General features: G+C 41.3%; 1 protein-coding gene across 1 annotated transcript; it reads right to left on the reverse strand.

Moving 5' to 3' along the window:
• Window positions 1-463: 463 nt before the first annotated feature.
• On the reverse strand, window positions 464-13,323 carry rgma (repulsive guidance molecule BMP co-receptor a). The gene is made up of 4 exons (XM_038705443.1): window positions 12,795-13,323; window positions 8,495-8,610; window positions 5,991-6,508; window positions 464-3,472 (listed from the first exon to the last, which is right to left on the reverse strand). Exons 1-4 carry the CDS (start codon window positions 12,806-12,808, stop codon window positions 2,768-2,770), a joined length of 1,353 nt encoding a protein of 450 aa, XP_038561371.1. The 5' UTR covers window positions 12,809-13,323; the 3' UTR covers window positions 464-2,767.
• Between the last annotated feature and the right edge of the window lie 1,818 nt (window positions 13,324-15,141).

Genomic DNA, 15,141 nt, shown 5'->3' on the forward strand with positions numbered 1-15,141 from the left:
CGAAACAGAATTTAAAAGTTCAATTTTTAATTTGTAAATATAGAAACTTGCCAGTTGACCCGAGTTCTTTCCTCTTGCATGCTACAATTTAATGAAGCATATATAATCTTAATCATATAATAATATCTTAATCGTGACATGGTGTGCATAAAACTGTAAAGACGAGACACCTTTAGAGGTCTGCTATTGGTCAATAAAGTGCTTGAGGAATGATGCTGTGGGTGGACATGATTGTAGTCCTTATTGTATAACATGTGTCTGCACTGTCTCACCGTCTTTATACAAAACCCCCCCCCCAAAAGTTTTACTTTTTACTTTAGAATTTGTTGACTACACACATCTGCTCATGTTGATCACTGCATTCGTACAGCAGGGGGCAATCACACTCAAGTTGTGGCGAGAAAAACTGATTTTCAAAAAATGCACTCACAGCAAATACAAATGCGACAAGAGGGCACCTCACTAACAAGACATTTTCTTTTATTCAATAAATAATTTACATTATAAACAGCTGGCGTGTGGCACAACATTTGCTTTACATACAAATAGTTTGATCGCTCTGGCATTTCCCATTCAGCCATTTAGAGAAAAAAAAATATTTTTAACCAGTACTGACACAGAATTGCAAACAATATAAGAGCTAAACTGAAAAATACAACATAAAGTGCTTTAAACTCAAAAACATGAACACCACAGAACACATTCCTACATTCTCTTTCTACACAAGGTGATAAGATGTTATGGCCATGTGAGCAAAAGTAGTGACATCCAGCCTTTTATCACTGAGTATATTGTATATAGTTAAGAATATTTAGTTTTGTGGTGTTCAAGTTTTTCCAAAAATCCCTTTTCCAAAAAAAAAAAAAAAAAAGGTTCACATTCACCAAAACATCGGATGTACAAAAACTGGAGTGAGAAATTCAAAACACAACTGGTAATATACAAATTTAAACTCAACAACTCACAAAACATATATGTACAATATCACATTACACCTGTAGAAGCATATACTGTAAAATGCACAATACAAATGACACCTATTAACACAATAATCAACATTACAATCATTTGTAGGATTTTTTTTCTTTGTTGTTAAACTGCACCAATACATATTCTAAATAGCAGTAGTAAGGCCTGCCAAATACTTCAGTGTAAAGGATAAATGACTGTAAAACTGTGCCTGAGTAGTAACGGTGTCTACATGACTTCCACATTACCAGACACAGCAGCTGAGAGCCAAAGTTCAAATTGAAACCTCCCGCAGCAAGGAGTGCTATCACGAAACGCAAGAAAAGCAAAAGATGAGACTGAAAAAAAAAAAACAACACAGAAACAAATGCTGCTTTCACAGCAAGTTACTCATTTTTCTGCGTGACGCAAATTCACCCACAAACACAAGTTATATATACAATTAAGAATCCCCCTAATGACAATTGTTTAAGACTGATAGATGAAAATTCAGTTGTTAGGGAAATGTTGGCACACGGGCTTGTTCTTTGGCAATGACTTAAGCCATGAAATCACATCTACAGACATATGCTTATCATTTAAGCACTAAGCCACAGTCAAGTCAGCACACTGGTAGTTTATAAAAAGCTGACTGGAGGTGACGTCTTTACAGCTAGCACTAACAGTATCTACACCACTGCTGGCGGCAGACATGAAATGGAGAGTTAAATTCACAAAATGCTATCAAAGAGGTGTCGTAGTTTGACTGGTTGATTTAAAATTCTGTAAACACTGAGTGCCTTTAACTAAGGTTGTTCTTTTGCTTTCTTGTTAGCTACATTCACATTACAGACTTAAAAAATGAGAAGAAAAAAAAGAAAGGCTGTATGACACTGAAGATGACATGCAGATGAAAAGATTATTTTTATCGGTTCCCTTTTGGGATTTGCTACTTGGCTGATAGAGTCCATTTGAATAGACTGTGCCGCGCCACGACTTTTCTATTTTTTAAATGTTGGGTGCAACATACAGACATGGGAAAGATTTCTCCCACCGGAGGTTTGTTATCTAATTTCTGGGAACTCCTGCACCCACAAACACACAAAATTAACCACAGACGCTGAATTCTGCACACGTTGTACTAATGCATGCACACACACACACACACACACACACACACACACACACATATATACACAGACGCACACACACCCTAACAATATGACCCATTAATCTCCACAGCAGACAACTGGAGACGCTGCTCTGACATCCTTTTGGCTGAGTGCTTCCTCCAAAAGGCTCAGGCTTTTCCAGAGCTGGAAACTAATCAAACATAGAGCTGCTTCTGGCCTTAGGTTAACAAAAGCCCCTGTCAGGTCCTCTCGCCTCGCCACATGAGCCACAGAGAGCTTCACTGGCTTGGCACCAATGAGGGGGATCAGGGGAGGGGGGAGGATCAGCAAACTTCTCTTTCTGCAAAAGATCATCTTGTCCGGCTTCCCATAGGCATGCAGGCCCCGGTTAGAATGTGGGATTTAATCCCAGGTGGATATCCTGAGCTCCGGAGTAGCTAGGCTCTCATCAAAGACCAGTCCTATGAACCAGCTAAATACATGTGATGATAGGTGGGGGATCACGTTGAACTCGTCTCGTCGTTAGGCTGAAGTCAAAGACATGACAGTACAACTAAAATGAGACTCCGGCAAGTCACCGGTCACGTCTCGGACCCAGCACAGCAGAGGGGAGCCAATGTACGACACAGCGATGGGACTCTAACACTCACTGACAGATACACCAAGAGGACACTGTTGTAAAGGGACTATAGATGAACTGTGCAACACTCAATCCACAGTAAGACAGCGAGGAGGTTGAGGAAGAAGAGTGAAAGAAATTCTTTGCCCGTCTGCGCTGCATTACTCATGAAAGCATCCCTTTCAAAGATGTGGTATCTCTTGCTGTTGGAGTGGAGCATTTTTACATCCTCAAAGGCGTAGTAGGCTGCCATAGTGAAGTTTATGTCTCCAGAGGAGAGGAGGTCAAACACACAGGACTGAAAGTACAGGTCCTCCACTGGGAGCCGCTCTTTGCACTTGGCCTTGGCGGACTGGTAGGTAAAGCCTTGAGGCCCGGTGCCGCTCCTGGTCCTGCCTGAGCTTTGGGCCTCCGCAGCCCGGTCCCTGAAGTTCCTGAAGTCGATGCGCTGGTTGGCAGGACAGCCGTGAAGACACAGGTACAGGTCCTGGTTATCACCTTCCTCCACAGAGTTCACGACTTCCTCCGGCATCCGCACGGCAAAGGTCAGGTAGCGGCCCACCTGCCGCACCACTATGGTCGTTCCAATATACCTGGCCTGAATCTCCACATGCTGCCCAGGAACCTTCTCCACCACGCGCAGAGTGTTCGCTCCGTGCCGATCGCCTCCATTCTTGGAGCCATCTGCAAACGCGGCTGGCAGCTCGTCCGTCTCTGCGTGGTACATCTTCTGGTCCACACATTCCTGGAAATTCTTAAAGATGATTGTCAGCTGCAGGAGGACAGAAACAGAGAAATCTCATTAAGGTCCAGCAAAAGTGATCGCATGCGTTTGCCTTTAATATCCTCACTAATGCAAGTTATGTAGTCATGAGGGTTTTTTTTCCTGGTCACATACAGAATCCTTGTAGACTGCAGTAAATGTAAACATCAGTTTTTTTAAAAAGGGAAGTGCTTATACTTTCTGCATTAAGAACAAGTTTGTGCAATATGTGCCATCTACCCCACCACCCCACTTAAGTGTCAAATTTCATCCCTGGCTCAACATGGGGGAGGCCAAGGTAAACGCCCTCAAAAAACATGAGTCTCGGCCATGTAAAATCAGGCCTCAGTTTGCAGACACAAAGACGATCCATTCATAGCGCTGAAAAACCTGCCTGTGAACCCCAGAACTATGCTCCAGGGAGTGGCGTCGGGCCAGGACAGAGCGATATACTCTGCAGCTAATTAAGTGAGACTGGTCAGGACTCTGCAAGCTTGGTTTCATCAGGACACCAATGAGCCATTGTCAGAGCAGCGATACCAGGACGGCATAGGAACTCTGATGTCTGCTCGCTTGGGACCGGGGTCGAAGGGAGTCTACAGAAAACTCTATTAGCTTGACAATTCATCCGTTGCACCAGTTCTGTCTCAATTCGCCCCTACCCTCTGCTAACCTTCCCCTCCTACATTAACTCCTGTTTTTCTCCTGATTCAGCTATTAATGAACACAAACAAAAAGGAAAAAATGCCTCTATAATCCGTCCATCAGAATGAAGATGGAAATAACCAGACAGTTTTATTTGCTGTAGTGCGAGCAATGTACCAAACACAGAGCTCTGCTAATGCAGATCTTTCACCAGAGGGGCCTTGTTTGCACAGGTGGCATTGGCTGCTGCCTTGTTTTTCCTTTGTCCAGAATCAAGATCTTAAAAAAGCTTTTTCATTTGCTTCCAAGAACAGCAAAATAAAAATGTCATTACTTTAAAAGCTAAAAAAAAATAAAAAAACTCTGAATGCTTAATAGAGTATCATTAAGAAACCTTGATTGCAGAAAATTATACTTTCTACGAATGTGATTAAGGACAAAGTCCTCTTATAGCTCAGTCTAAATACATCAGTTATGATACTCTGCAACGCTCCACAATCACTGCTGTCAAAATCTGGACCGACTCGGAGTTAATTTGCCAACTACAAATACTCCTGCTTCTTTATGTTTTTGACCTCAAGTTCTACTGAAAGCCATTTCGGGGACAGTCATCCAAACCAACCAATGTACCATTAAACAAAACAACATTAATGAGGAATGTACTACTGATAAAGCTATGAAAGAAAATACATCATAATGTACAGAAAATATCTACAGTTCTGAGCAGACACAACATTTTATAAAATGTAACATGCTCAGTAGAGTCTACACTCGAAGTTGGCCAAACATCAGCCTGAGCTGTCCACTGAGAAAAGTGAAAATGGAGCCTCATGTTAACATTTGACGCAGCACTGCTGTTGTAATACTAACATATCATTTATAAAGCTTATCAAGATCTTTGCAATTGAGCTGGGTTTGGCTTCTTTATCTGTCATTATGGAACTCGTCCAAACACTAGTTTAGTCCACAGTTTGATGGAAAGGCCGCCCCACAGCAGCTCTCACAATCAGACCACATGAAAGAAGAGACTCGCACATAGAAAAACATCAACAGCAAGATGTGCTGATGCCGCACTGACACTACTGGACCCAAAACTAACAGAAAATGTAGTGGTAACGAAAGCTAACATGTAACATCAATGCATCAAAGGGGACCCTAAAAAGGAACCTTAATTACAGATTAATTTGTGGATTCCTTTTTAAATAATTTAGCCTAGAAAATGCCAGGAAATATCCAAATATTACAATTTTCATAATTTCTCAGAGCGAGAGTCTTCCAGTTGCTTTTTTGTCTGACCAACAGTCCAAAACTCACACATATACAATGTAGAGTGAAACAAAACAAAGAAAAACTTCACATTTAAAAAGCTGGAACCAGAAGAAGTTTGGCATTTTTGCTTCATAAATTACTTGATGATTAATGTTATTACATTTGTTATTGAATCATGTTCTGTTGATTGCAAAACGGAAACAATTGGTATATTAATTGATCAGTCAATCAACAGAAAACTTGCAAACTTTTTTGATAAGTGATTAATTGTCCTATTTCAAACAAACAAAAACCCAACCTTCTTATTCCAGCTTCTAGAGTGTGAGTATTTGATGCTTTTCTTTGTGTTATGCGATAGTAAACTAAATATTCTCAGGTTCTGGACTGTTTGTCGGATAAGACATATGAAGATGTCACCATGGACTCTTGGAAATTGTGGCAGACTAATTGATCAATGGAGAAAATAATCAGCACATGATTCGATGAATGAAAATAATTGATAGTTGCAGCCATAGCTGACTGACTATTCTATTATTATTTGTTATTAGTTTTTGCTTCTGACTTAAGTAGACCATATTAACATGCATACAGGATGACCAGAAAGGATCCCCACCTTGCTTGTGGCGGTGGCCAAAGAACCCGGCACCACAGGAGTGTTGGTCACCTGGACAGACAGGTATTTGTTGTGGATAAGTGGCCAGGCCCCTTCCACCTTACAGGTCTGGAAGTCGTCACCAAAGGTTCGGAGGTGCGGGTCTCCAAAGAAGCCACAGTGGGTGTAGTTAGGCGGCGCCGTGTTGCGTGGAAGACTGCGCTCATAGTGGCACACCTCCGGACCGTCGGAGCGTTCCTGGCTATCGGGCAGGAGCGGTGGGGGTGCAGGAGGAAGTGGGGTGCGGGCACGTGGTTGGGATGTCGGCCCCTCCTTGGAGCAGTTGTGTTGGCTCATTAGGTCCTCTATGCCATGCTGGGCAGAGTGGTACGCCAAGTCACCCCTGCAGGTACGCGCGGTCCGGCGTACACAGCTGTTGTACGCCCGCAGCGCTGTGCAGAACTCCTCCTCTGGTCCAGAGTTCGAGGTGGAGGCCCAAAACTCGGAGTTACACTTGAGGATCTTGCACTGCAGACTCACTGTCAGGGAGGAACAAGGTACAGTTTGAACAAAAGAAGCAAACCAGAGGCCACCATGTCTTTACAAACATGATACAAACAAGTACACTGTTATTGATTATAGTTTTAAACCATACTTTTACATAAAACTAAATCTAAAACAAGAATTATTAAGAACTTTTTCCAACTAATTATGAATGTCTAACTACTGTTTAATGTCTACTTATATTTAATGCCATTGATGTTAGACTGCAGTGCCAAATAGTACTTATTATTACATATTATACACATTATAATAATAAGAAGAAGAAAAAAAACACAGAAATTCCTATCTTTTGCCACATTATTTGTTTTGTCTTTTATGTAGTTGGCATCTAGTCAAAATAAAAAAAACACTCAAATCCTAGAAAAAAGAATTAGAAAGATAAAGCACCCATTGTATGTTGCTGTTCAAAATTATGAAACATAATAAACCCTGCCTCAGGTCAACCTATAACTTTGTTTATAACTGTTTATTCTAGAAAAGCACACATCTCTTTCACGCCCAGTGACTTTCGGTTTATGCACAAGTAAAAATGCCATTTGTACATAAAACAAAATCCACTTGGGATCCCAATCTATGCCTCTGATGATAATAAATGACCGTAGATTTTTTGTCTCCAGCTTCAATGCCACATCCAGCCAGCTCTTTACACAAATGTTCTTCAAACAATTCTCAGGATGCCGTGTTGCGACATTGATGTTTGACCAGTATTACCTTAGACTAATAAAAGCGTTTATCTGAGTGGGCTGTGAGAAGTTTCACCCGGTGTCTCAAAGGGGGGAGAAGCCATATCAACACTTTGAAGTTGCACTTAAACAATATCCCTCCTGAAAGCTTCATGGCAGCTCTCTCCACCCCCACACCTCCTCTCCATTTACCAACCATTTGATAGGTGGCAATAAACTAATCTTGATCTCAGCTATCGGCGCATTATCACTTTGTTGTTTGATGGTAAGTGACTTAACAGGGAAACTGATAAGGGTTTGGCAAACGTGCAAGGTGAGCTGAATGGGGTGTGCCCACTGCAAGAAGTAACCCACTGCAATCATCGTGTTGTCAAATCACCAAGATATTACTTCAATTTAAATGCAAAAATGTGAGTTTTTTTATATAACATTACTTTTCTACTTTCAACTTCACAGTCCACTGGGGCTTACTCTTCTTAAAAATAGCTGTTATGGTGTGCTTTAAACTTAAAGTTTTATGTAGATATTATGGTGGTGAGATTATGGTTTGAATGTGCCTATTGAGATGTTTTAAAGTTAGAAATCTCCAAATTTTATTCATTGCTTAATTAATAACCTAACTTAAGGAAAAATACTACTGTCAAGGAGGTAATGTGAAATACTGAGTCTGCCCCCCATCCCCCAAACAAAACAAGGGCTGGGGGAGAAAGCTTCAAAAGACCTCTCACTTTGTTTCATCTTTTTCTAATAAATTAAAGTCAAATAAAAACACTGACGTTAAATGTTGCGCTGCAATAGCAAGTCTGTTCACATTCAATCCAGTTGTAATATTTTCCAAACCTTCAACCTTTTCCACACGTCTGCACGTAAACACTGAATCTGCGTAACTTAATCTGTTAGATTTTGTATTGTGTTAGATGGGATTCCAACTGATTTTCTACGGCAAATTAGGAACATTTGGCTATTTTTCAGTAGTTAGTATTCACTTTATAACGAACTTTAGAAAAAACTGCAAAATTTTAGTTGCACAGAGAACTCTAGTTAAATTATAACTTACATGGATATTTCGGCTAAGAAACAGAATTACCAAACTTGGCAACTTTTCTGCCCAACGTGGAAAAGTTAAGTTAGTTAACGTTAGTTAATGCTAAACTAAGTTAGCGAACTTATGCATAGTGCGACATTTAATAACGTTAATGGTTAATTATATCAATGTAAAACATGCCAGTGGGTCGCTGTTTTAAAACTCATTTGTAAAGAAAAAAAGTAGCATCTTACCGGAGGGGAAGACTGAGAGTAACACGGCGAGGACTCTGCACACGTCAAGCGCCGAGGGTCTTCCTCTTTCCCCCATAACCATCCATCCAGCTCGGGGTCGCACTTCGCTCCTCTCCCTGGTCAAACCGGATTAAGGAAGGACAGAGGAGAAGAGTTAGAGCCGCCGAGTCCTCGTCGGGAAAATACAAAATAAGTCCATAAAAGAGGTGTGAAGTCGGTCTAGTCTTCTCATCACTATCTGGTAAGAAGTTGTTTTTTTGCCCTCTTCACTCAACGGCTACAGCCGGGGTAAACTAGCTAACCCTCAGAGCGGGACAAACGGCTGAGCGCTGCCAGGCTGTAGCTCTTCCTTTTAGGGAGTGTCGAGAAGGTGCAGCCTCTGAGGGCCAGCGGACACACTGAACCAATCACGGCCGCCTGTTCTGCCCTTAAACCCCCCTCTCCACGTTTCAAATTACATCTCAAACTGTGTGGATTTGTTCGGAGCATGTGTTTGACGAGTCCTTCCCGACCCGCAACGTGGTTACGGTATTAGTCCAGCATGTCAGCATAATGTGAGAAAGGTTTCATTTGCTGCAACAACAGAAAATGTCACAACAAAACCCTGTAGGGGTTAAATTAGTGTCCTCCCATCAGAGAGGATGTGTGCGGAGATCAATACAGAGAAAAGAGGAGGGAAACAACCAATAAACAAACACCATGTTTATTCTCAGACTTGTAAATAATCTGCTTTCCCCCCTTTAATAATATAGCCACCACTGCCATGTTTAAACCCACTGTGTCATATGTAGGTTACATCATCACCTAAAATGGTGGCTACAGGCCAAGTAAAGCTCTTCAAACCCCACAGACCCACTGCTAGATCCATTAGTACAAACCCATGCTGTGCAGCCAGACGTTCAAATCCACATAGCTTCATTTTACATGCAAGTGGAGAAGTTTCTGAAGATACCAAGCCTGTCAGACTGAATGTTGGATAAATGTGTATAGTCTATGGTGTAGGCCCACAAAATGATGCACAGGACATCAAAAGTGTGCAGCCATAAAACATGGAGTCTGGGGGTTGAATATTTCACTCACTAGAAACTGAATTTAACAGAATTGGAGCAAGCTGAAACAGAATATATATAATTAGGGCTGAAGCTAACAATTCTTTTCATTATTGATAATCTGTTCATTATTTTCTAGATAACTCATTTTGTATTAAATGTCAGAAAATAGTGGACATTGGACATTTCCCAAAGCCAAAACTGACATTTTTTGATATTTAGTTTACTATCATACCTGACAGAGAAAAGCCTCAAATCCTCACATCTGACAAACAGCAAGTATATGCTAATAATTTACTTTTGCTTTTTTTAAAATGCCTTAAATTATTAACCAATTATCAAAATAGTTGCCATGTAATTTTCTGCTGATTGATAAATTCCTTGGTCACTTAACAGTATGATACAGTCAGACTGGAGAGAGGGCAATATGAAAAGGGAGGAGCTGGATTTCAAAGCGTTATAAGGAAATCAAATCAATCTGAATATCACAGTGTGGAAGGAAAGAAAGCTCATTTAGTATCAGCATGTAAAAACCCACTTTCTGTAATGTGCCTGTAATTATATGATATAAAGTCATGTTCAGGTTGTTAAATGACCTAAATTACCAGAAACAAACTGAGAACATGAGCTGTGTGTTCTTGACACCTATATTGTACTTTCATTAGTAGATTAAACATGATGGCTTGCTGTAGTTTAAACCTCCCAATAGTACACAAACCAGACACAGCAAAGACAAATCCAAAGTACATGCTTATAGATAAACACACCACCCTTTTTATTTCGTTTTTCCTGATACTAGGCCTACTTAGTTCCTTCAGTGAAGGATTTGAATACATTTCTACTACTGATCAGAAGAGTAGGCGGTGATCCCCTCCTCTAAAAGGCACAAAGCCACCTCCTTTCATTATCTTTCAGTTAAATGACACATTACTGCTGTCTTTTACTGCCATTTCAACCAAAAGGCTACCAGACAGATGGCTGTGTACTCAGGTTGTGGCTGGCCGTACAGTATTTTTCCACAGCGCCGTGAACGTCTTTGTGATTGCTTTCCCCCGTATGGATGATGGATACGTTCATGTACAATGAGGTCTGAGCCTACACATGTTTTCAGCAGGGGTGGCCCTGTGCAGCCTGATTTCAAGCTCTAATAGGCACTCACATCTGAAATGAATGACTTCGGCTGAAAGGTGGAAGCTGCCTGGTGATGTGTTTTGGTGAATTGTGGACCATCATAGGCTTTTAGAAGTGACACTGTGGGCATAGAAGCAAACTCAGGAATGAAATTGTGCTGCGACACTATGAGGGCTTCGATGAAGATATTTTTCTGTGTGACGGATTCACCTGTTAGTCGTATGTTGGTTAGAAAAAGCTCCGAGTTCTAATTTCTGTTTGTCACAGCTAAAAAAATAGGTGGGGCAGATTTTACATTTGCACCTGTTGTAGCGACGTTGCAAAGGTGCAACATGTTTTTACATTATTGTTATTTATTTATCATGACCTTAATATGCTTTGTTCTGACTCTCTTCCTTGCTCTGCATCAGTTAATTAATGCAACGGTTGTTAATGCATTGATTGACTAAGAAATCTTTAGTTTTTGAATTGTCTTTTTATGAACAGTAAGCTATAGTCATTTGTCATTTAAAGAAAACCACATTTCTGGCATCACGATAGTCACAAGCCGGCTTTGGTGATACATGTGTATGACTGCATTCATCTGTAAAGTGACAATGATGATGGAGAAACTAATTATTTATACAGATTATTCATCAAGTCCATGATGCATTTCTTTAGTCAGGACAGCATACATTCCTTATTCTGAATCAGAAATATCGAATTAGTCGATTAGCCGATATTAGTCAGTAGACACAAACCACTTAAGGTAAATCAGTTCATTTATTAAGCCACAAAGCCAGAATAATTTCTGCTTCCTTAAATGCAAGAGTTCATTGTTTGTCTCAGTTTTAAATCAATGTAAAATGAATAACTTTGGCGTTCAGTGCTTTTGGACAAAAGAAGCTTTACCATGAGAAAACGTGATGGCCATTTTATACAGGTTTCTGACATTTTATAGACTTAAAGATTAATCAATAGTTAAAATAATCATTAGCAGAAGCCCTAATTCTAATCACCAAGGCTAATTCTATCCGTTTTACTACACCATCAGTCAAAATTAGGTTAGGGCCTCCTCTCTTCAATAGCCTTTCCTCCAAGTGTTTGCCATCAGCTGTATTTTGGCTTTTGGATGAAAGGCACTGATTAATCAACAGATTGTTTGAATGCTTTTCATTGGACAAGTTTTAGCCATAAGGAGGGTTAACATCTCCATGGAATGAAATGACCAACTACCTGGGCTATAAATGATCATTTATCGCCACACCAGGCAAATCACGTGCTGAACATGCTTTGACAGGTAAAGGTGACATAATACGACAATAAAACATGTCCATAAATCCAGTAATCCGGTCACGTTTTATGGCTTTAAATCTCTCACCTGTCAAACATGCCGTTAACGGACTTACAACAGACACAGGGTTGACATTTTCACATACTAGCTAAATGGGATAATGTAAGTAATAGGCTATGGTGCAGCGTTAAATTGTGCGCACTATTTGCCTGCGCCTGTGTCTTGACGGCCACAGCGGACCCCCTCTTTTCCAACAGATGGCGCATGTTGTGAGCTCTGATATGAAACCTCAAATCATGACACAAACGCACATGGCATTATGAGGACAACCAAACCTGTCATTAAATTTGTACTTTGACAGCTCGGTTATTGGTGCAATTACATGCTGTCACGCAATTAGGGATTTTAAAAGGTGCAAATGTGCAGCCAGCAGGCGCATTTGTCCTGTTGCTCTGGAGCAAGATCATCCTTTATTCCGTGTCAGATTTAAGTAGGCTCAGAGGTATTTCTGGTTGGGAGTATATCTAATAAATGCTGACAATATGATTAATAAAATAGCCTGGGTGATGTTTCTCCCTGTCATTCAATATTTTAAAAAGGCGCGAATCAAGTGAATACAGTTTTTATCATCAGTTGCATTTACATGGCATGTTTGACACCAGCGAATTCTTAGTATTGCAGAAAACCCAGATCTCTCTGGTGCACTTGAAGACATATTTCACACACCGAGATGTAGTTTGAACACCCAGCCAGTAAAGCAAATACTGACAAGACTCCCTTGTGAACTGAACTCAGATTAATGTTGGTTAAAATTCAAAATAAGTCTCTAATTAACAGACAAACCAACCTTGGCGACTGCATGGGCTCTCCGCGACTCTGGAGTCCTGCAGGAACCCGGAGGACAGCGAACAGGAGAGGAAGCAGACTCCTAAAAATTCTCTCCCCCCGCCCCCCCTCCTCCTCCCTTCAAAAACTCGTCCTCTGTGCCTGTCACAGTAATCCCAAATCAAACGCACCCAGTGGCTTTCTCAGCGTAAAGTCCGCCAAACTGCACATGATCATGTCCACCGATCTGCTTCGCGGTGAAATCAAAGTGTTTTTTCTGTTAGTTGGGATTTATTTAACAGAGCCACTTCTCGCACCCGGAGAGGAGGGGGGGGGGGGGACTCAGATCTCTTCAGCCATTGCTCAACTCATTTGACTATCAGTCGATCGGAAAGGAAGCATTATGATAGATTAAGTCCAGTAATTGCCCTCATCCGCGCGTTGAATCCAAATTGTTAGTTATGGTCGACGTCGGGGAGAAAAAAGCCCTGAGGGCAAAACTGCTGCTGCTGCTGCTGCTGCTGCTTCTGCGCGCCCCGATCCGCTGTCTGGATCTTGTGAAATGGCTAGTTACTAAGTGTGAGAGAGACAATGATCGGCTCTGCATGACGCCACTGGGAGCCCCACATCTCAGCTGTGGACCCCCCCTCCCCAACTAGTTTTGCTCTCAGACGCTTTGGGAGATAGGATTTCTAAGATTAGATCTAAGATCTCAGCGGCATTGGAAAAAAAACAAGACAAAAATCACTTGTACAGTGTTATTTTCTGTTAAAGCAAGTGAAACTAAACAAACTGTCAGCATTCCCTGCACTTAAAACAGATGTCATTCTCTTATGTGCCTTATTTTCTGTCATTTCTGCAGGATTCAGATATAAGTTTCTGGACCTCTGACAGCAGAAATAAGAGTTTAAAACTGAATTGGACTGCTACCCCTGTACACCCACTGCTTTATTAGTTAATGATGTTGATTTCCAACAAATAGCCTCACTGTCACATCTACACCCTCTTCAGATAACCCTCATCTCTGCAAGGACAGCACAGGTTGGAAAAAGACAAATCCATAATAATCAGGATTTAATGGAGGATCAGATGGACAAACACTTTGCAGCTATGAGGAGGGGGGTGGGGTGTGCTCAAAGGCAAAGAAGGCTGCATGGAGGTTGCACCTGTGTTTTAGGATCAGACTGCATGCAGGAAAATACCTCCCCCCTCCCCTTTCCTCTTCAGCTTTTCAAGGCTCCACTCTTTACAACATAACTGGTTCTCTCTGCTCCAGTTTCCCTCTGAACAGGAAAATCCATCCCACCAGGGAGGGCAGAGACTTACAGCATCTGACCAGCTGAGGGTTTTTGCTGTCTGCTGGGCTGATAATTGACGTGCACAATCCCACAGCAATGCAGAGCTAGATAGTCAAAGCCTCTCGTAATGAGCCCGTGATTTCACCTTCTTTTAACGCTGATGCAGTATGTTATGTGCATGCAGCTACCGGACAGAGCTGTCACAGCACATCATCCCTTTGTGCATCCTGCAAGAAACGGACCCCTGTAATCCGCTCGTTTAGTATCACAGCCCAGACCTGCCCTCTCCAGATGGCCACTGAGAGGCAGCATATTTTACATTGATGTAACATAAGAACATGAAAGAGTGACACCCCAGTGTGAAAAGAATGGTTTTAGAGGTGCCGGATGCTGGCCCCCATCTCAAACACAGCTGGTGTACTGCTGAGGTATTATGGCAAGTTAACACAACAGATCTGCTTTACATATCACTGGATTAATAAAACACTTTGATTTTTTTTTCTTTCCATGTTGCAATTCAATTCCTGCTTCATTTTACAGAACAAATCAGTGACAGTCAGCCATGTGACTATTGGCTTGAATAACAGAAGCATTCTTTGCCTACCCTTGCGGCTCTTTGTGATTTCCTTTAGCCTGTGATTTAGTCCATTACAAAAATCTGCTAAACTCAGGCTGCCTCAGCAAATAAAACAGAAACTATACAGAGATAGAAACAGAGGGAAAATCTGCCAGAGTGCAGACAGTTCCTATGAGACTAATGTAAAAAAGATTAAAAGCCCATTGATCCCAGCAGAAACATTTATTTTTCAAACCTTGTGATCTAGAAAGAATATATATCCAGAGAAGAGCTCACCAGTTGAAACTTTTCCTGACACACAGAGTTATAGGAAATTGCTGCAAGTGATTCATCTTAAAACTTGTACTGTAAGTTCAACAAACGCATTCAAATGCTGCTTTACACTGTGGTGATTTCTTCAGATGATCACATGTTACACTTCCCCCACTGTAGGATCAAAAGTTCAGTTTCCTTCTTGTTGACGGACACTCATGATTGCAGAAGCTGATCATCAG

Source organism: Micropterus salmoides, unplaced genomic scaffold (genome assembly GCF_014851395.1).
Source record: "Micropterus salmoides isolate LMB-PRFRI ecotype aquatic unplaced genomic scaffold, ASM1485139v1 Ms_hic_scaffold_8, whole genome shotgun sequence".
NCBI lineage: Eukaryota > Metazoa > Chordata > Actinopteri > Centrarchiformes > Centrarchidae > Micropterus > Micropterus salmoides.